The 25,381-nt window shown below is 43.9% G+C and overlaps 1 protein-coding gene across 1 annotated transcript in view; it reads right to left on the bottom strand.

Moving 5' to 3' along the window:
- Positions 1-25,381, bottom strand: part of MTTP (microsomal triglyceride transfer protein) — a 277,369-nt gene that overhangs the window by 81,308 nt on the left and 170,680 nt on the right. The window contains exon 12 of the mRNA XM_085635746.1: positions 14,825-15,036. Within this exon, the coding sequence (XP_085491872.1) occupies positions 14,825-15,036 (212 nt within the window). The remainder of the gene's footprint in view (positions 1-14,824; positions 15,037-25,381) is intronic.

Here is a 25,381-nt window from a genome sequence, read left to right as displayed (position 1 = left end):
TAGGGGGGGGGCCCTCATCGGCAAACTCAGAAGCTGTTAAGCTCCAAGGACCTCTTGCTTTTATCTTCCCTTCTGGGAATACTCATCCAGATTTAAGTAACTCATCGCAGAGCTCTCAGACTTTGGGGGTTACCTTAGATATGCTGTACCAAGTGATGGTTCAACACCGGGAAGAGACTAGAGTTGAGAACCTGCGAATGCAAGGTGTCTTACGTAAGTTCCAAAATAATGTAAGGCGGGTGATAAAAACATGTAATGAAAACTCTGTAAGAGTACAGGAGGCTGAGGGGAGGATCTCCGCTATTGAAGATGTGTTGACCCAGCAGAGTTCCCAGCTCTCCACTCTTGCTACTCTAAAGGAGGACTTTAATTGGAAGCTTGTGGATTTAGAGAACAGATCAAGGCGCAATAATTTGCGCATCCTGGGTAGTCCCGAAGGAAGTGAAAGGATTAATATTAGACAGTTTACTATAGAGCTTTTTTCTGAAGCTTTTCCAGAGCTAACCCAGTGGCAGTGGGACAGCGAGCTTCTCAGAGCACACACATTCCCCTTCCAGCCTAAGAAGATTTCTGGTGTGGCCTTCAACAACCAACCAAGAGCTATCCTGATCTCTTTGAATAACTTTCTGGCGCGCGAAGCACTGTACGATCTTGCTCGACCAGATCGTAAACGAAGGGGAAAGGGTCTGGACTTCTTTGTTCGTCCTGACAATTGTCACTTTACTGTTCAACAACGTTGGCAGTTTCGCCAACTTATCCCTTCATTTCAGACGAAGAGAGCCCAAGCTTTTCTTCTTAACCCCTCGAAACTTAAGGTTATTTTTAAGGAGAGAACTCATTTTTTCACTTCGGAGAGCATGGCAAAAGAATTTCTATCCAAGATGTGATGACTTAATTCTAGCCGGACTTGTTTTTGACTCTTAGGTTAATCCCTTCGGGCCCACTTTCTTTAATTACTTGTTTGGTTCTATGGTATTGTTGCTCTTGTCATAGGTGGGCCTATTTGTCTTTATAAGTATCTGTTGGATTTCTGTTTAGCAGGTGAGAGTGCGCAGCGAGACGCATTATGCTTCTCAGACCATCTCTATTAGGGACTGTTCAGTCCCTTTTGCCCTTTGTGGGTGGGGTCGGGGGGGGGCTTGGGGAAGTGGGGAGGGGGGGTGTGGGGATGGGTCAAGCAAGATCAGGGTTACTGCAGTTAATTTGTATTCTATTTCAATAGAGGAAGCTATGGATGCTTTGTATTATACAGATTTAAGTTTTGTCTTTTTGGTGAATTTTGAATTATGTAAAGAGTTGGGAGAAATGATAAACACACAAAAAAGAAATAATTTTAAATGGCCAACCTAAGAGTATGTTCTTGGAACATTTGTGGATTGAATAATAAGCAAAAGAGGGGTATGTGTGCCCATATTATCCAAAGTATGCGAATAGATGTCCTTTGCCTGCAAGAGACACATCTGATATGGAACAATAGAAAATGTCTAAATGATCTAGGAATGCATCTTGTGGGATGTACGAGTCAAGGAACTACTACTAGGGGGGTGGCAGTTCTCATTAGAAAGGGGCTAGGGTCGAGTAACCGTGTTAAAACTGATCAGGGTGGAAGATGGGTCATAATAGATCTGTCTCTAGATGGTAGATCAGTGACTATTTGCTCTATATATGGCCCTAACTCTGATGACCCTGACCTTATAAATTTTCTAAGTGTGGAATTAGCTGGTTGGCCCACTCCACTAATACTTTGTGGGGATTTTAATATACATATTGACAGGGATGTCAACCTAACCTCAGCGATTCCTTATCTAGGGCTTAAGAAGAAGGTTTACAAGGCATTAAGAGGTTTAGTTTTAGAGGCTGGCCTTTCCGATGTGGGGTTTGCAAAAAGAGATACGACACCGGGATTTACATTTTACTCAGCGTCACATCAGAAAGTGGTTCGCCTAGATTATTTTTTCGTGTCCTTGGTACTTCTAAATAATATCACCTATGAGGTATTACCTAGAATAATTTCAGATCACAACCCTGTATTAATTGAGATTAAGCAAGGATTGGGTTCATCTCTGAAGATAAATTCTTGGACATTTGAACGTAAACTTCTGGCCGACCCACTGTATATTGAACACATGTCTAAATGGATTAAGCAATTCTTCGATATTAATCATGGGTACGCCTCCACTCAAATGGTCTGGGATTAGTTTAAGGCTGCGGTTCGGGGTGAAACACTGTCTTACTCTATTAATAAGCAAAATTCTTCCCGGGCTCAACTTATTACCTATCAGCAGGCAGTATTAGAGTGGGAGGCTAAATTAGTTTCCGCTATTTCTGCAGCACAAGATATTGAACCTATTAAATTAACACTTGCTATACACAAGTCTAGGCTTTATGTTTTTGCTTCGAAACTGGCGGAGCAGATCACAGTGCTTCGCTCCCAAGTTTATGAAGTGGGGGAAATGACAGGGCGGATTTTGGCTAAGAGGCTCAGGCAGCAGGAAGTGTTCAATACTGTGAGTGAGATTCAGGGCGACTCGGGTCAAATCTATAGTCTACCTGAAGAAATTTTGGAGGTTTTTCGTTCATTTTATAGCAAACTCTATACTGAGGAAAATGTATCATATTCATTAGAATCCCTGCTAAATTTTTGTGGAACTGACAATATTTTAAAGCTAACTGATGTTCAATCTGCAGCATTAGATGTAGAAATTTCATGGGATGAAGTAGAGGCGGCTATTCTCTCGCTGGCTTCTGGGAAAGCCATGGGGCCAGATGGAATTCCATTAGAGTTTTATAGAGTTTTCAGGGCTCTCCTGAAACCTGCGTAGAGGCTCAAAATGCGGTTGCACCTCCCTCTTGGAGTCAATCGACAATCATGGCTTTTCTCAAGAAAGGCAAACCCCATTTTCTTCCCTCATCTTTTAGACCAATATCACTTATTAATGCTGACAGCAAGGTTTTTTCAAAGATTTTAGCAACTCGTATATCCAAGGTAATTTCTACAGTAGTATCGCCTTTACAGCACGGCTTTATCCCTTATCGGGATACCTCGGACCATGTTAGGCGAGTAATTACCTTAATGGATCGGGCCGAAGCGATGCGGTGTGATTTAGGCATTACCCTGTTGGACGCGGCGATCTAGGCTGCGTGTTGTATGTTGATGTGGACTCTGCTTATGGAATTGTACTTTGCTGCTGATTTTAATGAGCACGTTTAAAAAGCTTTGTTTTAAAACAGTATATTGCACTTCTGGTACTGACCTGCTTTTCACTCCCTCGTGACCCCGTTCCGTCCCGGCTTTGTGCCGTTTGTGCAGAGGGTCAGTTCGAGGAATCTCACTCCCTGCTCGCGACACCACTTCCGCCCTGCACGCCATCTTTGCAGGTTAGCGGTCTAGTGCTGCCGAGCGTGAAGGGTATTTAGTCTCCGTTACAGCTTTCAGCCCATTGACTAAAACGCGGCGATCTAGGCTGCGTGTTGCATGTTGATGTGGACTCTGCTTATGGAATTGAACTTTGCTGCTGATTTTAATGAGCACGTTTAAAAAGCTTTGTTTTAAAACAGTATATTGCACTTGGTACTGACCTGCTTTTCACTCCTTCGTGACCCCGTTCCGTCCCGGCTTTGTGCCGTTTGTGCGGAGGGTCAGTTCGAGGAATCTCACTCCCTGCTCGCGACACCACTTCCGCCCTGCACGCCATCTTTGCAGGTTAGCGGTCTAGTGCTGCCGAGCGTGAAGGGTATTTAGTCTCCGTTACAGCTTTCAGCCCATTGACTAAAACGCGGCGATCTAGGCTGCGTGTTGCATGTTGATGTGGACTCTGCTTATGGAATTGTACTTTGCTGCTGATTTTAATGAGCACGTTTAAAAAGCTTTGTTTTAAAACAGTATATTGCACTTCTGGTACTGACCTGCTTTTCACTCCCTCGTGACCCCGTTCCGTCCCGGCTTTGTGCCGTTTGTGCGGAGGGTCAGTTCGAGGAATCTCACTCCCTGCTCGCGACACCACTTCCGCCCTGCACGCCATCTTTGCAGGTTAGCGGTCTAGTGCTGCCGAGCGTGAAGGGTATTTAGTCTCCGTTACAGCTTTCAGCCCATTGACTAAAACGCGGCGATCTAGGCTGCGTGTTGCATGTTGATGTGGACTCTGCTTATGGAATTGTACTTTGCTGCTGATTTTAATGAGCACGTTTAAAAAGCTTTGTTTTAAAACAGTATATTGCACTTCTGGTACTGACCTGCTTTTCACTCCCTCGTGACCCCGTTCCGTCCCGGCTTTGTGCCGTTTGTGCGGAGGGTCAGTTCGAGGAATCTCACTCCCTGCTCGCGACACCACTTCCGCCCTGCACGCCATCTTTGCAGGTTAGCGGTCTAGTGTTCCCCCGCCTCAGGTACTTAATGGCAATATGGAGGAAGCGCAGCGGACGAGCGCAGCGGGAGCGCCGACTTCACGCCGAAGTCGCGCACAAGTCAAGCCCGTCTGCGCCCGTCTGCGGCCGACCAGGCCCAGGGCCCTGCGGTAATGCCCAATTTTACTCCTATTCCTCCTCTGAGCTTAGGAGCCTCAAATCCTCAGGTCCCGTTCCCGCCCGTGCTGTCAGAGCAGCCCAGGCATGTGGCATATTCATTCCTTCTGACCTCTCAGCACATGATTCTTTGTATGACCCTTCCCCTTCACCACCGCAGATCTCTGCCTCCTTCTTGATCTACTATCTCAATACCCGTTCCCTTATCTGCCATCAGCTTGAGATTTTTCAATGACTGCATCAAAGTACCATAGATATCCTTCTTTTAGCAGAAACCTGGATCACTGAAGATTCAGCTCCGGATATTCTTGCAGCAATCCCTTCGGGATACTATATCATACACACTAACCGGCCTGCGGGGAAGACTGGTGGCGGAGTGGCAGCCATCATTCGCTCGGCACATACCTTCTCCGAGGTTACGGCGACTTCCATCCCTAAAACTGATCTCCTGGCACTGAAATTTACCTCCCCTAAATCGTCTTTCATTTGTGTTCTTGTATATCGACCCCCCGACTACATGCCTCTTTTCCCCAAACTCTTTAGCGATTCTATTGCCCAATTAGCAATTGACCACGCTAACCTCGTGGTGATTGGTGATTTTAATTACTGGCCTTCAGATGCCCACGAAAGCCAACTGTCGGTCGAATTCACTGACCTTCTAAAAGGCATGAATCTTCTCCAACACATTCACACCCCCACCCATCAAAAAGGTCATATCCTCGACCAAGTTTGGACATCGGACCTTGACATTTCATCTCCTTTAGTTTCTCCTTGCCCCTGGTCGGACCACTATTTCATCTCTTTCTACTTTCATTTGCATATTTTGTGTCCTCCCCCCCGCATCAAGAATCTCATGGCCCGAAATTGGAAAAGAGCCAACTTGTCTGAATTCCATGACACTCTAGCCTCTACTGCTCCTGCATCTCTGACCTCTCTTGAGGTTCAGGCAGTCAATTTTGATGAATGGATATGTCAGGCTAGTGACAAAGTAGCCCCTCTAAACAAAATCAAAACTAAGCGCCCCCACGACGCACAACGATTGTTTACGGACCAACTCAAAGCAGATAAACTTGCCTTGCGGCAAGCTGAACGCCGTTGGCGTCACCATTATGACCCACAGCTAAAACTTGTTTATACTGGGGCTTTAAAAACCTATAAACAAGCGATCTTAACAGCCAAGACGGCATACTTTTCACAATTAATCCTGGACTCTAACAACAAATCGAAAGACATCTTCTCGATTGTAAACGAGCTTTCCTTGCCGGATAGGGTTACCCCTCAGCCCCAGCTGACCCAAACCCTCTGTAACGCACTAAATTCTTATTTTATAGAGAAAATAACAATCATAAGGAACAATATCCCTAACCCGGTATCTCCTGTCCCCCCCCCTCTCCCTCCCAGAAACACCAGTATCTTGTCGGAGTTTCCACCTATCTCTCTTCAAGAATTCGCCTCACTCCTTCTCAAAGTCAAGTCAGGGTCCCCCAATGATTGTTGCCCCCCGCAGATTTTGAGAGAGGCCCTCCTTGCTTGTCCTGGCCCCCCCCTAGCTCTACTAAACAACTCTCTTGCAAAGGGGGAGGTCCCTCTCTCCTTCAAGCAAGCTGCCATCCTACCCATCCTGAAGAAATCCAACGCTGATCCCACTATACTCAGCAACTATAGACCCATTTCCCTCCTCCCCTACCTAGGAAAAATTCTGGAGACCTACGTTACCCGCTGCTTGAGCTCTTTTATAGAGAAATCCTCTTATTTGGATCCCCAACAAGCGGGATTCAGACCCCTCCATTCCACCGAGGCGGTCACAGTAGCAGTCTTGGACACCCTCAGGAAGGGCGCTGACAATAACATCTCTCAGGCCCTTGTCCTACTAGATCTTTCAGCGGCATTCGACACGGTCGATCATACCATCTTGATCGACCGTGTCCACAATGCCGGCATTCAGGGAGTGGTCCTCGACTGGCTCAGATCTTTTCTCCACCAGCGATCACAGTCCGTTCATCTCTCCACTTTGTCCGCACCCTTTACATCCCTCCCCTGCGGAGTCCCACAGGGCTCGGCATTATCCCCGCTTCTCTTTAATTTGTATCTCCAACCCCTATTAGCCTCCCTTCGCAACTCCCCGGTCACAATCTTTAACTATGCGGACGACCTTCAGTTAATTTTTCCTATAGATTCCCTTCCCTCCTCCCGTGTTAATTTCCAGACCACCATGTTGACCATTGCAGAGTGGATGTATCACAGCCACTTAAAACTGAACCCTACCAAGACCGAGCTTGTCTTGGTAGGAGGCCCTAACCACCCATGGAATTCCACCTACTGGCCAACATCTCTGGGGGCGGCACCCACTCCCGTGCGCTCAGTCAAAAGCCTGGGGGTGATCATTTCGGAAGATCTCTCAATGAAATCGCAAATCAACTCGGTCACTTCAGCCTGTTTTTTCCACCTCAGGCGGATCCGTAAGATCAGCAGGTTCCTTACCAAAGATGCCCTGACCCAAGTTGTTATTGCACTCATCACCTCAAGGCTTGACTACGCCAATACGCTGTATGCGGGTATCCCGGCCTGTCTCCTTCACCGACTTCAGCTGGTGCAGAATCAAGCTGCCCGCCTGATTTTCCACCAGCCCAAATATCAGCACGTCACTCCCCTCCTCCATAGTCTGCACTGGCTCCCTATCTCCAAGCGTTGCATCCACAAATTGGCATGTTCCACCTTCAAGGCCCTCTCGAATGCAGCCCCTGCGTTCATCTCCTCGTGCTTGACTCGCTATACTCCTTCTAGGGCTCTTCGCTCAGCCTCTCTCAATCTTCTTGAGGTTCCCAAATTTAAAAGGAAAAAGCATGGTGGCTTGAGTTTTTCAGTCCAGGCTTCCTCTACCTGGAACTCCCTGCCACCCTCACTCCGTCTCTGTCCTCAGTATGACTCCTTCCGCAGACTTTTAAAAACTTTGCTCTTTCGTTCTGCGTATGACTAACCCTCTCTCCTGGATCACGCTACCGGTCAATTGAGCGCCAAGAAACCTATGGTGATAGCGCGCGTTACAAATATTTTTTAACATAACATAACATTTAACATAACATGCCGAAAAGGCATTCGACAGGGTAGCATGGTCATATTTGTGGGAGATGTTAGCAATGAAAGGGTTTGGTCCACGTATTATTCTTGCCTTAAAATCTCTTTATGTATCCCCCACATCCTGCATAAAATTGGGCTCTAAACAATCTTCTCTTTTTTCTATCTCTAGAGGTACCCGTCAAGGCTGTCCCTCTTCCCCACTTTTGTTTGCCATTTATATAGATATATTTTTAAACAAAGCGATAGCGAAAACTCAAAATGTATTTATAGGTCAGACCCCCCCTGCATCGATTCCATTAGTATCTGTAGCAACCTATTTGGGTATTCAAATCACATCCCCTGTATCAGATATCCCAGCTTTAAACTTTAATCCGGTTCTTCAAAACGCAAACTCTACACTTGAACGGATTGATCACCTTCATTTATCCTTAGTTGGTCGGAACAATGTGTTAAAAATGATTATACTCCCAAAATTTCTTTATATGTTTCGATCTATTCCGCTTGAGTTTCCCTTGACTTTCTTTAAACAATTGGAAAGACTGGTGTCCAGTTTTATCTGGGGTTATAAAAAACATCGTAGGGCATATAAAAAGATGATTCTACCAAAATCTAGGGGGGGGGATGGGGAACTCCGCATTTTTTGTTTTATTATGCTGCCTCTGTTTTACAGTTTATTTCCCCTTTGATTATTGGGGAAAAAGTAAGGATTCCTCAGAGTCACTCACCCTCCATATATGAACTTATAATGGGAGAGCAATGCCGCTGCTGTTTTCTTAAAAATATAGAAGCAAGCTACTATAAAAAAAATTAATTTAAAACGTTCAAAGCAGCCTTTGGGGTATGGAAGATAGTTAGGCATCAATTTGGAATTATGAAATTGTTGATTTATACACCTTTTTCTGCCTCTAAAATATTCCCACCTGTTTTTCAGGATGCAGTCATGTCTAGATGGCGGAATAAAGGAATCTACTGTGTGAAAGATATATGGCAGGATAGCCAGTTACTTACCTTCTTGGAGTTAACTGAAAGATATAATCTTCCAATGCAGGATTATTTTAAATATTTACAGATTCATAGTTTTTTTTGTTCTCTGTCAAGGTTAAAAGTATCCGGCATTGTAAGGATTTCACTTATTGATAATCTGTTCGTTAAAAAGCGAATTGGTTATTATTATAGACTTTTTTTGGATACCTGTCCAGATGATTTAGCTGCTCATGCAGAAAGATGGGCTGAGAGGTTAGGTACCACGGCTATTTGCCTAGAAGAATCAATCACTTTGGTTCTGGTTACTGGCAGATCACGTACTCAGCATTATATGGCTGTATTTGACTTATATTATACGCCTTTAAAAATTTCAAAATGGGGTGGGACGGCGGGAACAGTATGTAATAGGTGTGGATGTCAGGCTGCAGATACGATACATATGTTTTTTGCCTGTCCGAGGTTAGCACCTTTTTAGAGGCAATACAGACCTTTTTGAACACACTGCTTGGGTCCTTACCTACTTTAACGCGGGAACTTGTTTTGATTGGTGTGAATTCAGATACGTTGCCAGAAGGAAAACAAGCCTTCCTATTTATATCTATGGCTTTCATCAGGGCATGTATAACACAAGAATGGATTAGTTCATCTCCTCCTTCATTTGAAGCGTGGAGAGCGCGTCTTTTAGCCTCTTTTAATATAGAGGAAGCTATTTACAGAACAAAAGGCAGAAGGAAAAGGAGTTTTGGTAGAAAAATTTGGGACCCTGTTCGGCAATGGATTCAGGGGGAGCTGTCCTGAGTATCATGACTGTAACTGTATTTCTTGTATTGCCCTATGGTTATTACTTTCTTTTTTGTTCTGTTAATTTTCTTCCTTTGTACTTATTGTACTTTCAATTCTGTAGTAATACTGTATGTCTTGCAAAAAAGTTTTTAAAAAAAAGGTATGATGCAAGGCTTTTTGCATGGGGCTCACCTATCTGTTGTGGCGCATTGCTGGAGTCGTGTCACTTTCATGAGCAACTCCAGCATTGCGTCACCTTTGGGTCAACGGATGCGTCAGAATGTCTGACGCATCTGTCAATACTTGCGCCATGGTGTGCCGAATTGTAAATACAGCGGATCCATGGTGGCGCAAGGGTTTTGTATGGAGGTGCAGGTAAACTGACGCATCTGTAGAGATGCGTCAGTTTCTTATAAATCTGCCCCTGTGTCTCTAACAGGAAATCCCTCCCAGCCCCTCCCCAAGATCCTTTCAAATGGAGCATCGCCTGCTGGCACTTCTGTAAAACCCTCCATTGCATGTTAATATTGTCCGTAACCAGTAGCCTTTTCTAAATATGAAAATTGAAATCATAAACGTGTGAGCAGCAAGTAAAAGCTGCTTGTTTGAAGTGCAGTACACTTCTGAGGAGGAGTGGCTCTTAAGGCGCCCGCAGTGGAATCATGATCTGTAAGAAATTATATATATACATACCCGTGACATGAGCCCTAGCGCATGGAAACAACTGTAAAGTTGAGTTCGGCAACTCGAGCGGCCGCCATAAAAGTTGAAAAGTAAAAGTTAAAGTGCAGCAAAGCATTGGAAGGCCGTGGGTCACATGATGTTTTAGCTGCCCCTGCCTGGCGTAGACGGACAATCATGGTGAGGGGGCGTTGAAGCAAGGAGAGACACCCAGAGTGTCCATAATGTTCTCTTCGGGCATATTCCCCACAAGTTGGAAACTGGCGTCTGTTCTACCCCGCTGAAGAAGCCACATTTTGAGGGGGCAGATCCTAACAACTAATGTCCAATTTCCAGACTCCCTCTGCCTGCTAAAATGGTAGAGAAGCCATGAATGGTGCTATATCTGAATATATTGAGAAACATGCTTTCCTGGATGCAACCCAGTTTGGTTTTAGAAAGCATCATAGTACTGAATTGGCACTGATCACAGAGTCCAAATTGATTAGGAAGACCGTTGATGCAGGAGGCAATGCAGCACTTGTGCTGCTTGACCTCTCTGCCGCATTTGATATGGCAAACCACCAAAAATTATTGGAAGTACTGAAGGGGATCGGTATTAAAGAGAAAGAGTTTGCGTTACTTGCATCATTTTTATCTGATCGGGAACAATTTGTGGCACTTGGTGAGTTTAAGTCACCGAATTTTACATTGCCATGCGGAGTGCCACAGGGTTCTTAAGCCCAACCCTTTTTAACATTTATGTGGCACCACTGGCAAGGCTAATCAGGTCCCTGGGTTTCTTGACTATTTCTTATGCCGATGACACCCAGATTGTAATCTCAGTGACAGGCTCCCCTGATGACACTGCTGCACAGTTTCACACCTGTCTTCGTCAGGTTGGGAATTGGATGGCCGCCAACTGTTTGAAACTGAATTCCAGTAAGACTGAAGTCCTACTTTTTTGCGGCCATACTCATTTCTGGTGCCCTACATTGTAGCCGTTAGAATTGAGCACGTTACCAACGCCTACGAATAAGGTGAGAAACTTGTGAGTCACTTTAGACTCTATGCTTTCTTTTGAAAGTCATGTCAATCAGGTCACATCCCTCTCTTTTTTCACACTAAAACTACTGAGAAGGATTCTTCCATTTATTCCGGTTGAGCTGCGGAAGCTAGTGGTTGCGGCTCTGGTTTTATCTAGAGCCGACTACTGTAATGGCTTATTTATCAACTTTCGGAAGAAGTGCCTGTCCATACTACAGATTGTGCAAAACGCTGCTGCACGTCTTGTGCTGAACATTCCAAGACACAAATCTGACTCACCAGTGCTTAGGGAACTACACTGGCTGCCAGTGAGGAGGCGGATTGAGTTTAAGGCTCTTTGTATCGCCTTTAAGGCCACGCATGATATAGGGACAGGCTTTTTTAAACATAATCTACAGCCTTACATACCTGCTCCCAATCTTCGCTCATCCCACTCCCATAACCTGATAGTTCCCAGGTTTAAAAAATGTTCCTGGGGTGGAAGAAGTATTTTGGTCGGCACGACCAGACTCTGGAACTCCCTTCCTCTGAGGTTAAAACAAGAAACGCACCTGTTGGCATTTAGGAAGGCCTTGAAGACTTGGCTGTTTTATCCTCTGACGTGGCTTTGAACCATCCAGCTAATTATGTTTGATGAGCTAGCGCCTTGACACCTTCGGGTGAATGTTGCGCGCTCTATAAATTTCCTTTTCCTTTCATTTCATAACAGGCGTGCAAAGTAAAACAAAATGCGTGGCCCCCTTAAATTAATGTAAAAAAAAGAAACGGTTTGAGGAGCTGCAAGGCCCTTTCTGTGAGCGGCCCCATTGTGAAAGTTAAAGCACGCATAGCTCGCTGCAAATACAAAAAAAGCGCCCGCCATTGCTAATGCTGGCGTCCCACCACAAACACAAGGAGATGACAGACGGAGCACAGAAACTTTTCAGACACTCACCCGGAGTCACAGATTTGGGTTGAATCATCATTGTTCTTTAGCTCACTTCGCCACCCCAGTTCAGACCCAGGCATATGCAAACCAGTCTTGACACTATTCCTTATGGGAACAGCCCAGCCCGAACTGCCAAGCCAGGTCTTCCCTGGACTGGAAATAAGCATCCTGGGACCGGTTTTAGGGTAACAACCCTCATCAGCCAGGCTAGCTTGAATCCAGTGGCAAACTGAGCAAGGGACCCACATCTGAGCATACCCTACCAACTTAGGGCGAACAAAGCAAACACAAGGAGATGATGGATGGAGGGCTGAAACTTTTCAGACACTCACCCCGAATCACTGATCTTGTTTAAATCCATCATTGTTTTTTAGCTCCCTTCGCCACACCAGTTCATATCCAACCATATGCAAACCAGTCTTGACCCTGTTCTATATGGGAACAGTCCAGCCCGAACTGCCAAGCCAGGTCTGGTCTTCCCTGAACCGGCAACAAGCATCCTGGGACCAGTTTTGGGGTAACACCCCATATCAGCCAGGCCAGCTTGAATCCAGTGGCAAAGTGAGCAAGGAACCCACGTCTGGGCATACCCTGCCAACTTAGGGCGAACAAAGCAAACACAAGTAGATGGATGGACGGAGCGCTGAAATCTTTCAGATACTCACCCCCAGTCACAGATCTGGACTGAATCCATCATCGTTCTTTAGCTCACTTCACCACGCCAGTTCAGACCCAGCCATATGTAAATCAGTCTTGACCCTGTTCCTTATGGGAACAGTCCAGCCCGAACTGCCAAGCCAGATTAATTAAGCAAAGAGTTCTCCCGAAGGGCTAATGCAAGCTATACAGTGAGGACACAGTAAAAGGTTCCGTCCTGATGGGAGGTTACAGAAAAAAACAGGGAGAAACTAAGGAGGGACTAACAAGACTATTAACAAATCAGAAGCCAGCATTAACAAAAGACATTGACACGATTTAATAACAAATATGGGGGAAGAGTGGGCGGGGCTTCAAGTACATTCTCCAATACAGCATGCCTCGCAGAGCAGCACATGCACTGCCCAGGCTCAACCTAAAAAGAATGCCCTAGATGGCCTTGGCCCACTTGCAGCACTGCCTTTTACCTGTTTCTGTATTTTCTTACAGGTTCATTATCAGCAGCAAAGAAAAACATCACATCATGCCAATCCAAAATGAAACTAGAAGAGTTCCCCACTTAGCTACTTCCGTATAATAATTCAGACCAGGTCCCAGGAAGCAATCTACCATCAGAATATCTAGACACTTGTAAAGAAGATATTCAAAAGTAAGTGCAACATCCCGTTCAAAGTTAAGGCCAAATGTCAAATAAACATGTTTCAAATAATAGCTAGTGCAGAACTAATGGTAATTTTATTTTTATGTAACAATAGTTACTGCAGTTTTGTTGTTTCTTAGTACTGTAAATAAATGATGTTTCTTTTGTCCAATGTAACATTATGCCTTGTATTAACCTTGGAGTCCAAAAGATGAAGTTGGCAATGCCAAGATCTGCACCTGCGATATTTTTTTTTACTTCAGCATGAAAATTCCATACTTATGAAGCAAATGCTTGCACAATTTTGCCAGTGAAACTACCAGAACAAAGAACAGACGGGGGGAGATATACAATTCAGTGGACAGCGACATTTTCTGAATGACTGAGAGAGAGAGATTCAGTCTGCAACGACTTTCAACAAATTGAATTTCTCCCAGATTCACAGGGCCTTCTTATCATATCTATAGTCACCTCAGTAGTAACACTCATCATTGATATATATATATATTTTTAACAGTTAAATGTCTATGAATTTTTCAGCATTTACGGCAATCCGAAAGGGATGCGAATTCGTAATTGTCTATTGTACGCATCCATATAGAGGTAATTATTGATTGATTACTGTACCATCTTGCCATAGCACCCACAAGATTCACTTTTTAAATAATTATTTTATGAATTGTTTGTACTGGGGTCCCAATCTCTTCTCCAGATGAGATCTCCTTAAAGAACTCCAGAGGCAGAAACGTCATCAACAATGCAAGACACAAACATGGCCTTTGATTACCATTTGCTGGTCGTAGTTGTGAAGTGAAGTGTTATATTCTGTTTCATCCAGTTCCATTACTCAGAGCAAATTTGTTTGTTTTACTGTATATTCACACCTTTGTATTTCTATTTATTTATGTTTTCGTTCTATGTGTGATCACTGGGGCGTCGTCTTGCTGCTTGATTTCATAATTTGTACTCATTGACTTTCTTTAATTAATTGATGTCTGCGTATACTGCTTCCATACCAGTGGTATGCTGTTTTACCACTTAACATTAATTGTGCATAGTAATTTATTTGCTATTTATTCTGTATTCTCCTGATGAATGAGTCCTTAGTGAACCATTGTTTTACACAAAGCACAGCTAGTATTGAACTAATGAGAATTTGCTTTTTATACAGCAATAGATACTGCAACTGAATGTTGTTTCTTTTACCCAATATAATAGTAATCAAACTATTGACTTTAGAATTCCAAAAGGCTGTCAGCCTAGCAGTATTTAAACTTAGGGCATTATAGTTAGGATGTTTGCCAAGTTTAAAAAAAACAATGCAGCAGAAAAACACCATAGCATGTGGTTTGACCAATCCTGAAGGCAAAATAAAAAACGTACAAGTCTTGTTACTAAATTGACACCTAAGTTTGGGTCAAAACATCAGTTGAAATAATCAGTGATGACAATACATGGCTGCAACCGCTGAACTGCACCTTCTATTTAGGTTAACTTTAAATAGTGAATATCTGTGTGAGACTTACCTTGCGGGCAGTTCAAAATGTAGAACATCTTCGACTACGGAAAGCATGTATTTATTCATTTCATGGGACAATTCTCCAATCGAGAGCAGTAGGTTTTTAACTTCCATGTAGGATGGATTACTGTTCAAGATGACCTCTGCAGCAGCCGTCCGCACTGTCTTTTCATGAATCTTGCGATTCTGGTGATAAATTCTGTTCATTGCTTTCCGAACCTATTCAGATATATAACCAATATATACATGTTACGAAAAAGGTTAGAAGATGCAATTTGCTGATATTTATGGCATCAGCAACTGAGACCGCTTTTTCTCAAAGACCCATATCTCACCTTGAAAATGTTTTCTATTTCTACTTTGCTTGACAACCTACAAAAGGAACTAGATATTTTGATCAGAAAGGGGTACCAAAGCCTCGTGATGATCCATATTGAAGTAATGATACACCTTAAAGTGTTGATATAGATAAACATAATTCAGTCTTCTTGCTCCTTTCCTCAAGTCCTTGCATTGCATTGACCCATCAAAGACGTAAACCTACTATTGCAGGGCTCGGGTGCTTTGTCACATCCAAGGTAAATACTCTAGCTCAAAGAAGGGTGGTAAGTGGTAACATCCAGTCCTCTGGAAAAAAACAATTTTTACTTAATCTTTTCTTATATAAATAGAATTTCCACCACAGGATTTAGCGATGGTGTAGGAGCCGAACCCCAATAATCTCCTGAACCCCAATATCATATGAACCCTAAATTTCACCTTAGGCAGTTCAGCTCTGGGAATTTTCTCATTGATCTAGCAGTAAGTGACTACCATCTCAATCAATGACATTAGTGTAGCAGATTTAAGTCAAATTAGAAACTGAGACTTCTCCAATGACTGAGTTCTTGGTCAAAAATAAAGTTTACGGATTTATTACAGATTTCTTAATAAAAAGGATTACAGAAATGCAAAAATTACCATGAAGGCTCAGAACAGAATACAGAATCACAGATCATAACAAAATCCTTATTTAGACAATCAAATCTCTAGGTTTTAAGAGTCCAACTCATGTAAAGAACTGACAGCATCCTAAGAGAGGAAAAAAAGTCTCAAAATAATAATTGAGTATCGGGGAAAATGAGAAGTCTTCCCCAAACCTTCATAACTAGGAGTTTTCATGCACAATTTATGCATATCAATAAATAAAACTGTAAATTCAGCATCGTATGATCTTGGTTTGGTCGCACTGCAAACCAAAAACTATTTAGTAGTTAGAAAAGTTCTTAACACTAACCCATTTCTTAAGGTAAGAGAAATCTTCTGCTTGCTTTCTCAGTAACTACACTCCGGATATGTACTACACAATATGAAATATTTCTCAAACAATAGCTCATAGAAATATGTTTTTCTATACTCCTACATCCAAACTTTCAGTGGAAATCCTTTAAAATGATACATTGGTACATGATGGAAAGTTTCCTTCACAATATTCACATTCTAATACAATAGTTGTTCCACGTCACAGTGCTCTGTGTTCCATGAAACTGTGGAGTGAGAAGACTCACAGCGGGTTGGTGATTGGGAGGGGGAATGAGCAGAATACCAGAAACAACATCCATTTTAAATAATAGGTGTCTTGCTCAAAAATACAAAAAGAACACTTTATGGACAGAATGCTGAACAATGTCAAATGTTAATCCCATTAAAGAGATCTGGGCATAAATCTATTGTTTTTTTGTTCCCCCAGCCATTCCAGTTCAAACCCAGCCATATGCAAATCAGTCTTGACCCTTTCCCCTTGGGAACAGTCTAGCCTGAACTGTTAGGCCAGGTCCTCTCTGGACCGGAAACAAGCTTTCTGGAACTGGTTTTGGGATATCACCCCTCATCAGCCAGGTTAGCTTGATTCCAGTGGCCTGGAGAGCATGGGACCCACACCTGGGCATTTTCATCTCACTTGAGGTGACAAATTCAAAAAGAAAAACTGATGGACAGAATGTTAAACAATATCAAATATTCCCCCAGTACAGCGATCTGGGCCTAAATCCATAGTTGGGTTGCTCATCGTGCCATTCCAGTTCAAACCCAGCCATATACACATCAGCCATGACCCTGTTCACCATCGGCACAGTCCAGCCCGAACTGCAAGGCCAGGTCCTCCCTGGACCGGAAACAAGCATTCTAGGACCAGTTTCTGGGTATCACTTCATATCAGCCAGGCTTGCTTCACTCCAGTGACATGGAGAACACAGAACCCATATCTGGGCATACCCGTCCCATTTGGGGTGACAAATGCAAAACGTAGTGAGCAAAAGAATGTTGGATTTAACTCAGATCTCTGGACTGGGGGTGAATGCTTGAATTATTCAGCATTCCGTACATCTTTTGTTGCTGCAGCATGCACAAAAATGTGGCATAGCTATGCTTCATTAATAATCACACTTCTAAACAAAATAATCAAATTGTTTTAAGTGTAAAATCATTGGTTCATCAGTTACGGCTACTTGCAGCATTAAAATTACTAATTCATGCAAATATTTTTCCACCCAAAATTGCATGTTTAAAAAAACTTCTATGACTTCTCCCTTCGATTATTTTTCAATAATAATTTTAACCCCATTAATAAATGTTATTAATTTTCTATTAGTTGGTTGAAACTTTCAGGTTCTTAGATAATCAAACATTCTACTCCAATTGCTTTAATTGGTGATGCATTCAATCCTTGTAGTCGTCTATTTACACATCCATTGACCTTTTTCTTTTTCTCAAATTATTTTTGCTCTCAGTGCTGCGATTATGTCTACTAATTATGCACTTTAAAAGTTTTAAAAAAACAAATAGAGTAATTGCACAAATCATTATCATTATTATAGGGGTTTACACTGACTGAAGAACACCACCACCAATATTACCTAATCATTCACCTACTTTACCAAACCTACTTCCTAGGGATCCTACACTCTCCAGTAATCCTGGTTCTATCAATGATCTAATCTCATGATTGAAGTTAGTTATGTTATGTTATTTTATGTTATTAATAAAAGAATCAATCACACCACTATAATCTGGTATGTAACTACAATACCTCGCTGACTTAATTACCTTACAAACTTTGCCCCTGTTTTGTAAAAAACTATCTAAGGCAAGGCGGCTTTGCATGACCATTACTTTAATGGCTACCATCTCCACATTCACTAATTTAAAAAACCCTGCTGTACCTACAATACATTGATCTACTACTGTATAACATCATCAAATCTTCACATCATTGACGGCTACATCTATTGGGGGAATAATTGCCCAGAAAAGCATCTAGAATGACTTGTCCAAAACTTTGTTTTACTTTCCTCAATTTATATTCTTCATCTAACTCACTACATGATAAATGCTATGGAAAACTCAAGCTAAATACAATGAACCCACCCAATGTATTGGCAGGTTAAAATAAGCAGTCTCCACTAACTTCATAATGTTTATCTCACATGCCTTCATCTACAAATTCTACTTTCAGTTTTTCCCTAGGAATATGCCTTACCATACACATCTCACATTTCCTTACCTGGTCCACCCTCAACCTAGGATATAAGCTTGAATACCTAAATGTCTCATATTTTTTTATGTCTTCCAAATCTTCTGCTCCTCTAAATTTCTCACTATTTTCACTCCTATCTCAATATATTCTCTAATAAAATCATACTCTTCATTACTCAATAAAGAAAAATAATCCTTAATCAAATTAATATTACATCTGTTTTGTGCAATCACCATCAAATACTCACCATAATCAATTCTTCTATCATTCTCATTAATACCAAAATTATCTAAATACATATTGAAATCAGTCAGATAAAAAGAAAGAAATTCTTTATGATGGAAAATAGCAATGTCAATATATCAAAACAATGAGTATGAAATCTCAAATTGTACGTATGTCTAACCCTCTCCAACTGATCTGGGATGGCAAGTACATATGTAGCACATAATAAACTTTACCAAGTATATATATTCCCTAATCATTTTAGTATGCACATTATTATTAAAACCACTAACTAAATGTCCTTCATGTATTGGTATCATTTGTTTAAATTCGTCATGATTAGTTCTAACTTCATCACCAGGGGTGGCTCCTTCATTAGGGTGGAGGAGCGTCGCCCCACTGCTTTCTCACAGTGCAGGAAGCAGAAGACAGGGTGTGCCTGGTTGGGGGCAGGCGGGAGGGTATGCCTGGTTGGGAGTGGGCGGGTGGGTCGGAGAGGAGTGGCCTCCCCACCGTTTTGCCCAAACCAGTCATGCACACTCTACATTTTCTCTATGTAGGCTGCATGCAGCCTACATAGCGAAAATAGCCTCCCTACAGGCGCCCGGCTGGGCGCTGTCTGCACCAATCACAATGCTGCCATTACAGCTTTGTGAGTGGCTTACGAGAGGGGAGGGGAGGGAGCATGCCTGTTCCTGTTTAGGAGAAGGAAAATACCAACCGCGGAACCCGGCCCCGGAGCAGAGGCGGAGCTGGACCTGGTCAGGTACGTTTTTTTTCTTTTAAAAACCCCTACCCCGTGCGAACACCAGCGCTACCCCCCCACTCATGAGTATTGCGAGCCGCGACTGTTCATCACTACTTTTTATGTAACCTAAAACATTTCTCACAGGAATCAGTAGGCACACCAACAGGCCAACTAATACTAATAATGATATAATTAGCAGCGTCATCTCTGCACTTTTACAGCATCTGCTGTTTCCCATCCTCTTTCTTGAGTCCCCAAAAATTATTTAGTGGCAAAAATAAAACTTTTAACCAAAATTTTCTTTAAAATACAAATATTTTTCTTCTTTTTCTTCTTTTATTAAAAATAAGGTAAGAAAATCAGTGTTGGCTTTTCAGGCTTTGTAAAAGTTAATGTTTCTGCTGAACGTCTTTGCTCCGAATGTAGATCATGCTGGTTTTTACCTGGAGTTGGAAAGGGAATATGTTGGTGTACCTCTGTTATGGGCTGGAGACTTCAGCTGCATGCTCAACGGCCATTTAGACAGACACCCACCAAGGCCGCATACTAAGCCGCACATGATAGATGCCCTACGTGCAGTGATGGAATGCCTGCACTGCATAGATGTCCCCACACATGAGACTTGTGGCCTTCTCAGCAGGTTCTTGGTCTATGGTGACATGGCGGCTGCCACATTGCAGATCGAAATCTTGGGTCATTTCCTTTCGCACCACGCTCCGCTGCTGCTAGAATTGTTGGCACCAGTCTGCGGGTCCATCTTTGGTGTCTCTGGCCGGAGATGCTGGGTGACACGCTGTTCCGTCAGGAGCTCGGTGAGGTAGCTACTAGGTACTTTGATACAAACTGGCTGTCCACCGCTAGGAGATGGCTGGAGGGGGACACTCTGAAGCTGATGACATGGCCATAATGCTTGTGCAGGGCTGGTACGAGATGGCACATTGAACAGGAAGTGACTGATGCAAGGGATTCTGACAGGCCTTCAACGTGCAGTGCCCAGGGTCAAGGAACATTGTGAGTCCTTGTTGACAGTGCAGCATCGTGCTGGGGACACCTAGGACAGGCTGGACTGCCTGACCAGATGTGAATACCAGCAGCTATTGCAATCAGAGGTCGATACATCGGGGAGACTATTGACCTGGCTACTGAAGAGGGAATGTTCGGCCCCCGCTTATACTCTCACTACAAACACAAGTAGATGATGGATCTAGCGCAAAAAACGTTTCAGACACTCACCCCCAGTCACAGATCTGGGTTTAATCCAGCATCATTATTTAGCCCACTTCGCCACCCTAGTTCAGACCGAGCCATATGCAAATCAGTCTTGACCCTGTGTCTCATGGGAACAGTCCAGCCCGACCGCCAAGCCACGTCTTGCATGGACCGGAAACAAGCATCCTGGGACCGGTTTTGGGGTAACACCCCATATCATCCAGGCTAGCTTTAATCCAGTGGCAAAGTGAGCAAGGGACCCACGTCTGGGCATACCCTGCCAACTTAGGGCGAACAAAGCCAACACATGGAAAAGATGGATGGAGCGCTGAAAATTTTCAGACACTCACCCCAGTCACAGATCAGGGTTTAATCCATCATCATTCTTTAGCTCACTTCTCCACCCCAGTTCACACCCAGCCATATGCAAATCAGTCTTCACCCTGTGCCTCATGGGAACAGTCCAGCCCGAACTGCCAAGCCAGGTCCTTCCTGGACCGAAACAAGCATTCTGGGACCGGTTTCAGGGTAACACCCCTCATCAGCGAGGCTAGCTTGAATCCAGTGGCAAAGTGAGCAAGGGACCCAGGTCTGGGCATACCATACCAACTTAGGGCGAACAATGCAAACACAAGGAGATGATGGACGGAGCGCTGAAACCTTTCAGACACTCACCCCCCAGTCACAGATCTGTGTTTAATCCATCATCATTCTTTAGCTCACTTCGCCACCCCAGTCCACACCCAGCCATATGCAAATCAGTCTTGACCCTGTGTCTCATGGGAACTGTCCAGCCCGAACTGCCAAGCCAGGTCTTCCCTGGACTGGAAACCAGTCCTAGGATGCTTGTTTCCAGTCCAGGGGGACCTGGCCTGGCAATTTGGACTGGCCTGTTCCCACTGGGTGCAGGGTCAAGACTGATTTGCATATGGAAGGGTTCAAACTGGATTGGCATGGGGAGCAAAAAAATGATGGATTTAGGCCCAGATCTCTGTACTGGGGTGAATGTATGACATTGTTCTGTATGCTGTCCATTAATTGTTCTTTTTTCATACTCTCACTACGACACTTGGATGGAACGATGGTCAACACTCAGGCCGGTATTAACTCACTACTGCTGGACCACCTGGTGACTGTTGGAATTGCAGGAGGCTATTGGTGAGATAGCATGCTGCAGGGCCCGGACCCAGACGTGGTCTCTATGGAACACTATCAGACGCTCACTGCCCTCTTACTGTCGTGCTTACTGAAGACTCTTCAGGAATCCAGACATAGAGGTTCCTTACCACAATCCATGTGGGAGGCCTAGATTGTCATGCTCCCGAAACCTGACAAAGATCCGATGGACCCTCGTTACTACCATCCTCTCTACATGCCTGGAGTTGACACTAAAGTCCTGGTGAAGATAGGGCTGGCTCCTCCGCGGAGGAGTGTCGACCCAAAAAAAAGATAATAATGTAGATATTATAATTTTATTTTTCACAGGTTCGGGCTGGCTTAGGGCGGGACGGGGCTGGAGACACAGTGGGAGAAGTGGTTTGGACACTCAAAGTGTGCATGACTGCTTGGCTGGCTGTCTTGAGCCAGCCAAACAGGCATGCGTACTTTGCATGTTCCCCACCAGGCTGCATTACACAACCTGGTGGGGAACATGCCCAGGGCCCTAGTCCCTATCTGAGCACCCATCCACGGTGCTCAGACCAATCACAACGCTGCATTGCAGCATTGTGATTGGCAAAGGGTAGCCAATCACAATGCTGCATTGCAGCTTTGCGATTAGCTATGGAGACCCTGTTTGCTTCCTAGTTCCGGACTCAGCTGAGAAGTGGAAGAGAGACGCGGCCGGCAAAGAGGTAAGTGGTATTTTAATTTTATTTTTTATTTTGTCCCTCTGCTGCCATCTCTCCTCCCCGCCCCTTCACCCTCATTCCCTGCCAGCCGCAACTCGGTGAAGACCCTGGCAATGCGCCTGGGAGGTGTGGGGACGCATCTGGTCCATGAGGACCAATGTTACTTTATGCCGGGTAGGGGAACACAGATGAATCTGCGGAGGTCACCCCATGTGCTCCACTCTGTGGTGGGCATGGGCATGCTGGCCGCGGTTGTGGCGTTCAATATTGAAAAGGACCTCAGGTGTAACTACCTTTGTGAGGTATTATGGAGGATGGGACTAGCCCATATGTTCATTTTGAGGATCCTAATGCTTTGCATCCAACTGTGGCATGTGTCTGTAATGGAACTGTAGTCTCTGAATGTTTAACCGTAGAGCGAGGTATGAGGCAGGGATGTCCATTTTCCCCACTCCTCTTTGCCTTGGCAATGGAACCCCTGGCGATACAATGTAAATTGTCCGTTGGGGCAGCACAGTGGGTGGTCATATCCATGTCATCTTCCTCTATGCGGATGATGCATTAATATACATTAGCCACCCAGAACGATCGGTGGCTGCGCTATTGGAGATACTGGCTGCATTTGGTGAGGCCTCTAGCTTATGCGTTAACCACAAGAAGCCAGTTCTTTTTATGCTGGCTGGCTTGGTTGGGGTGGACAGCTGCCCTCCAAGTGACGGCGCTCCGTTGGGAGTGCATTCACTTCCGCTATTTGGACATACAGATGGCTCGCACTGCTGAAGCCAACTACAATCTAAACATGGGTGAGGAAATCACTTGTCTAGAGGCCTCAATCTACTTCTGGAATCACCTTTCCCTTTCCATGATGAGATGAGTGGCGTTGAGCAGGAGTGTCTTGCTCCTACGCTGCCTCTATGTACTCCCTCTGTCCAAAACAGAGAGCTACCTTTGGCAGGCTGAACAGCCTTCTTATATCCCTGGTATGGGCCGGCAAGCAGAGCAGAGTGAAGTTGGAGGTTTGTAAGCTGGATGTGGAGCTTGGGGCCTGGGTCTCCAGGAGTTGTGACTGCATTACTTCGCTGGACTACGGCAACACACTGTGCAGTGGTGCTTAGAGGGCCTGAATGATGAGAAGACCCTATTAGTGGAGTGGAGTGAGGAGGGACCTTCCTGGGTGTCTGATTAGGGGATTGAGGGTGCTGCAGACTGCATGTTTATTGTCTGCCAAGTCATGGAGGTTTGGAAACAGGCAGTCACTCTAGCTTCAGTGGCTGCCCTGCTTTTGGCGGATACAATGAGTGATGGACCTAAAACACAGTGGTAAGCTTGGGGGTGCTCCATGACTAGACACCTATATCTAAATGGCACATTCCTCATTAAGGAGGAAGCCCAGGATTGCTTCCAGCTACAACCCGGTCAATTCCTACAATATGATAAGATATCATGCACAGCTCACAAAGTCTGTGCTGGTTTCCTGGCGAAGCTGGAGGGGTCACAGATGTTACGGCTACTCCTGAAATGGGCTCCACCTGAGGGATGATCTCCTGCATAAACAAAACCCTGAAAGCCAACCGTAGGGTGAACATGACAGGGATTCGCAATAAATGGTAGACTTACCTGTCAGAGCCCCTCACGGCTGATGAATGGTGATGGACGTTTGCACAAGTCTGGCAGTCTCTTAAGTTTCTTTGTGGTTCGCAGTGCTTCAGTTTACAAGTTCTCTTTCTCAGAATGTCTACAGCTTCCTCTTTTTCAACAACATTTTTTTGATTCTTTTCTTCTTCTTGACTTTGACTTGTGCCCGTTATTGAGCTCTGCCTTGAACTCAAGCTTACACTTTGATCAGATTTGTTTTCTCTACTGTGAATCACTTTCTTCCGAAAGGGGAATTTTCTACTTTTAATCTTAACTGCAACTTGTCACTGTTTTCATCAGAGACTACTTCTTCCTGCTGCCGCTCATGCTTTGCTCTTTTGCATGGTAGTAGCTCTCCACTCTGATCACTCTTAACTGGATCTCAGCAATTTCAGTTTTTTCATCTGAACTCTCACTCACCTGAAATGTTTGTCCATGTCTTTTCACTTTATCTTTATCAGTTTCAGTAAAATCTTCACACCCTTCTGGATTTACCCTGCAAACCTCATCTTGTGTGCTTGGTGATCAGACTGCATATTTTGATCATTCATCTCATCCTCCACATCCTTTGCTTCAGATACTCCTAATCTCTTCATGTGAGTAGCATGGATCCACTGAGGCACACCTGAACACTTCACAGCACTCTTTGTTGTTAATCTGATTTAAAATGGCCCTCTCCATCTTTCTTTGAGAAATGTTTTGCAAACATGCTTATGGATAACCACCGAATCACCTGCATTCTGTCTGTGGCAGAGTGTATCCTTGTAATCTTCTATTGACACATTTACCTGATGAGAGGCAGACTTTGCCATATCCACCAGACTTTTGCAATAATCTAGAACAGTGTCATCATTTGTTTAAACTTGTGCAGCTGAAGGCACAAATGCAAGTCTCATTGCCCTGCCCATCACTACTTTGTGGTAAGATAAGACTGTCTTCATGTCAGGAGTACTTCTCATATTCATCAAAACAACGGTAACAGCAGTAGCCACTTCAGAGCAATTGAAGAACAGCCTTTTACCAGTTTATTCTTGAGAGTGCTATTTGTACATTCCACTAAGGTCGATAACCGCAATGCCGGAGGACTGTGGTCGATAACTGCAATGAAATCTCTGATTTATGTAAAAACAAATAACCACCTCAAATTAATCCGGTTACAAATTGATCTGCAAATTGGATTACAAATATGAATAATACATCAATGCAACAGTATTCAATCCAACAATTGAACATGCAATCATCACATATCCAAACAATTCAACACAGAAACAGAAATGTACCATTCCAATTCATACTTCAAGACATATTCACAAACTCTATTTTGCCCTATTCAAAAGCCCTGCAGAATAGCTGCATTGCTTCATTCTTGAAGTGTGCACCATG

The sequence above is a fragment of the Triturus cristatus genome, chromosome 2_1, assembly GCF_964204655.1.
Source record: "Triturus cristatus chromosome 2_1, aTriCri1.1, whole genome shotgun sequence".
Classification (NCBI taxonomy): Eukaryota; Metazoa; Chordata; class Amphibia; order Caudata; family Salamandridae; genus Triturus; species Triturus cristatus.
The sequence above is the reverse complement of the archived record's forward strand: the minus strand, read 5'-3'. Positions and strand labels throughout refer to the sequence as shown.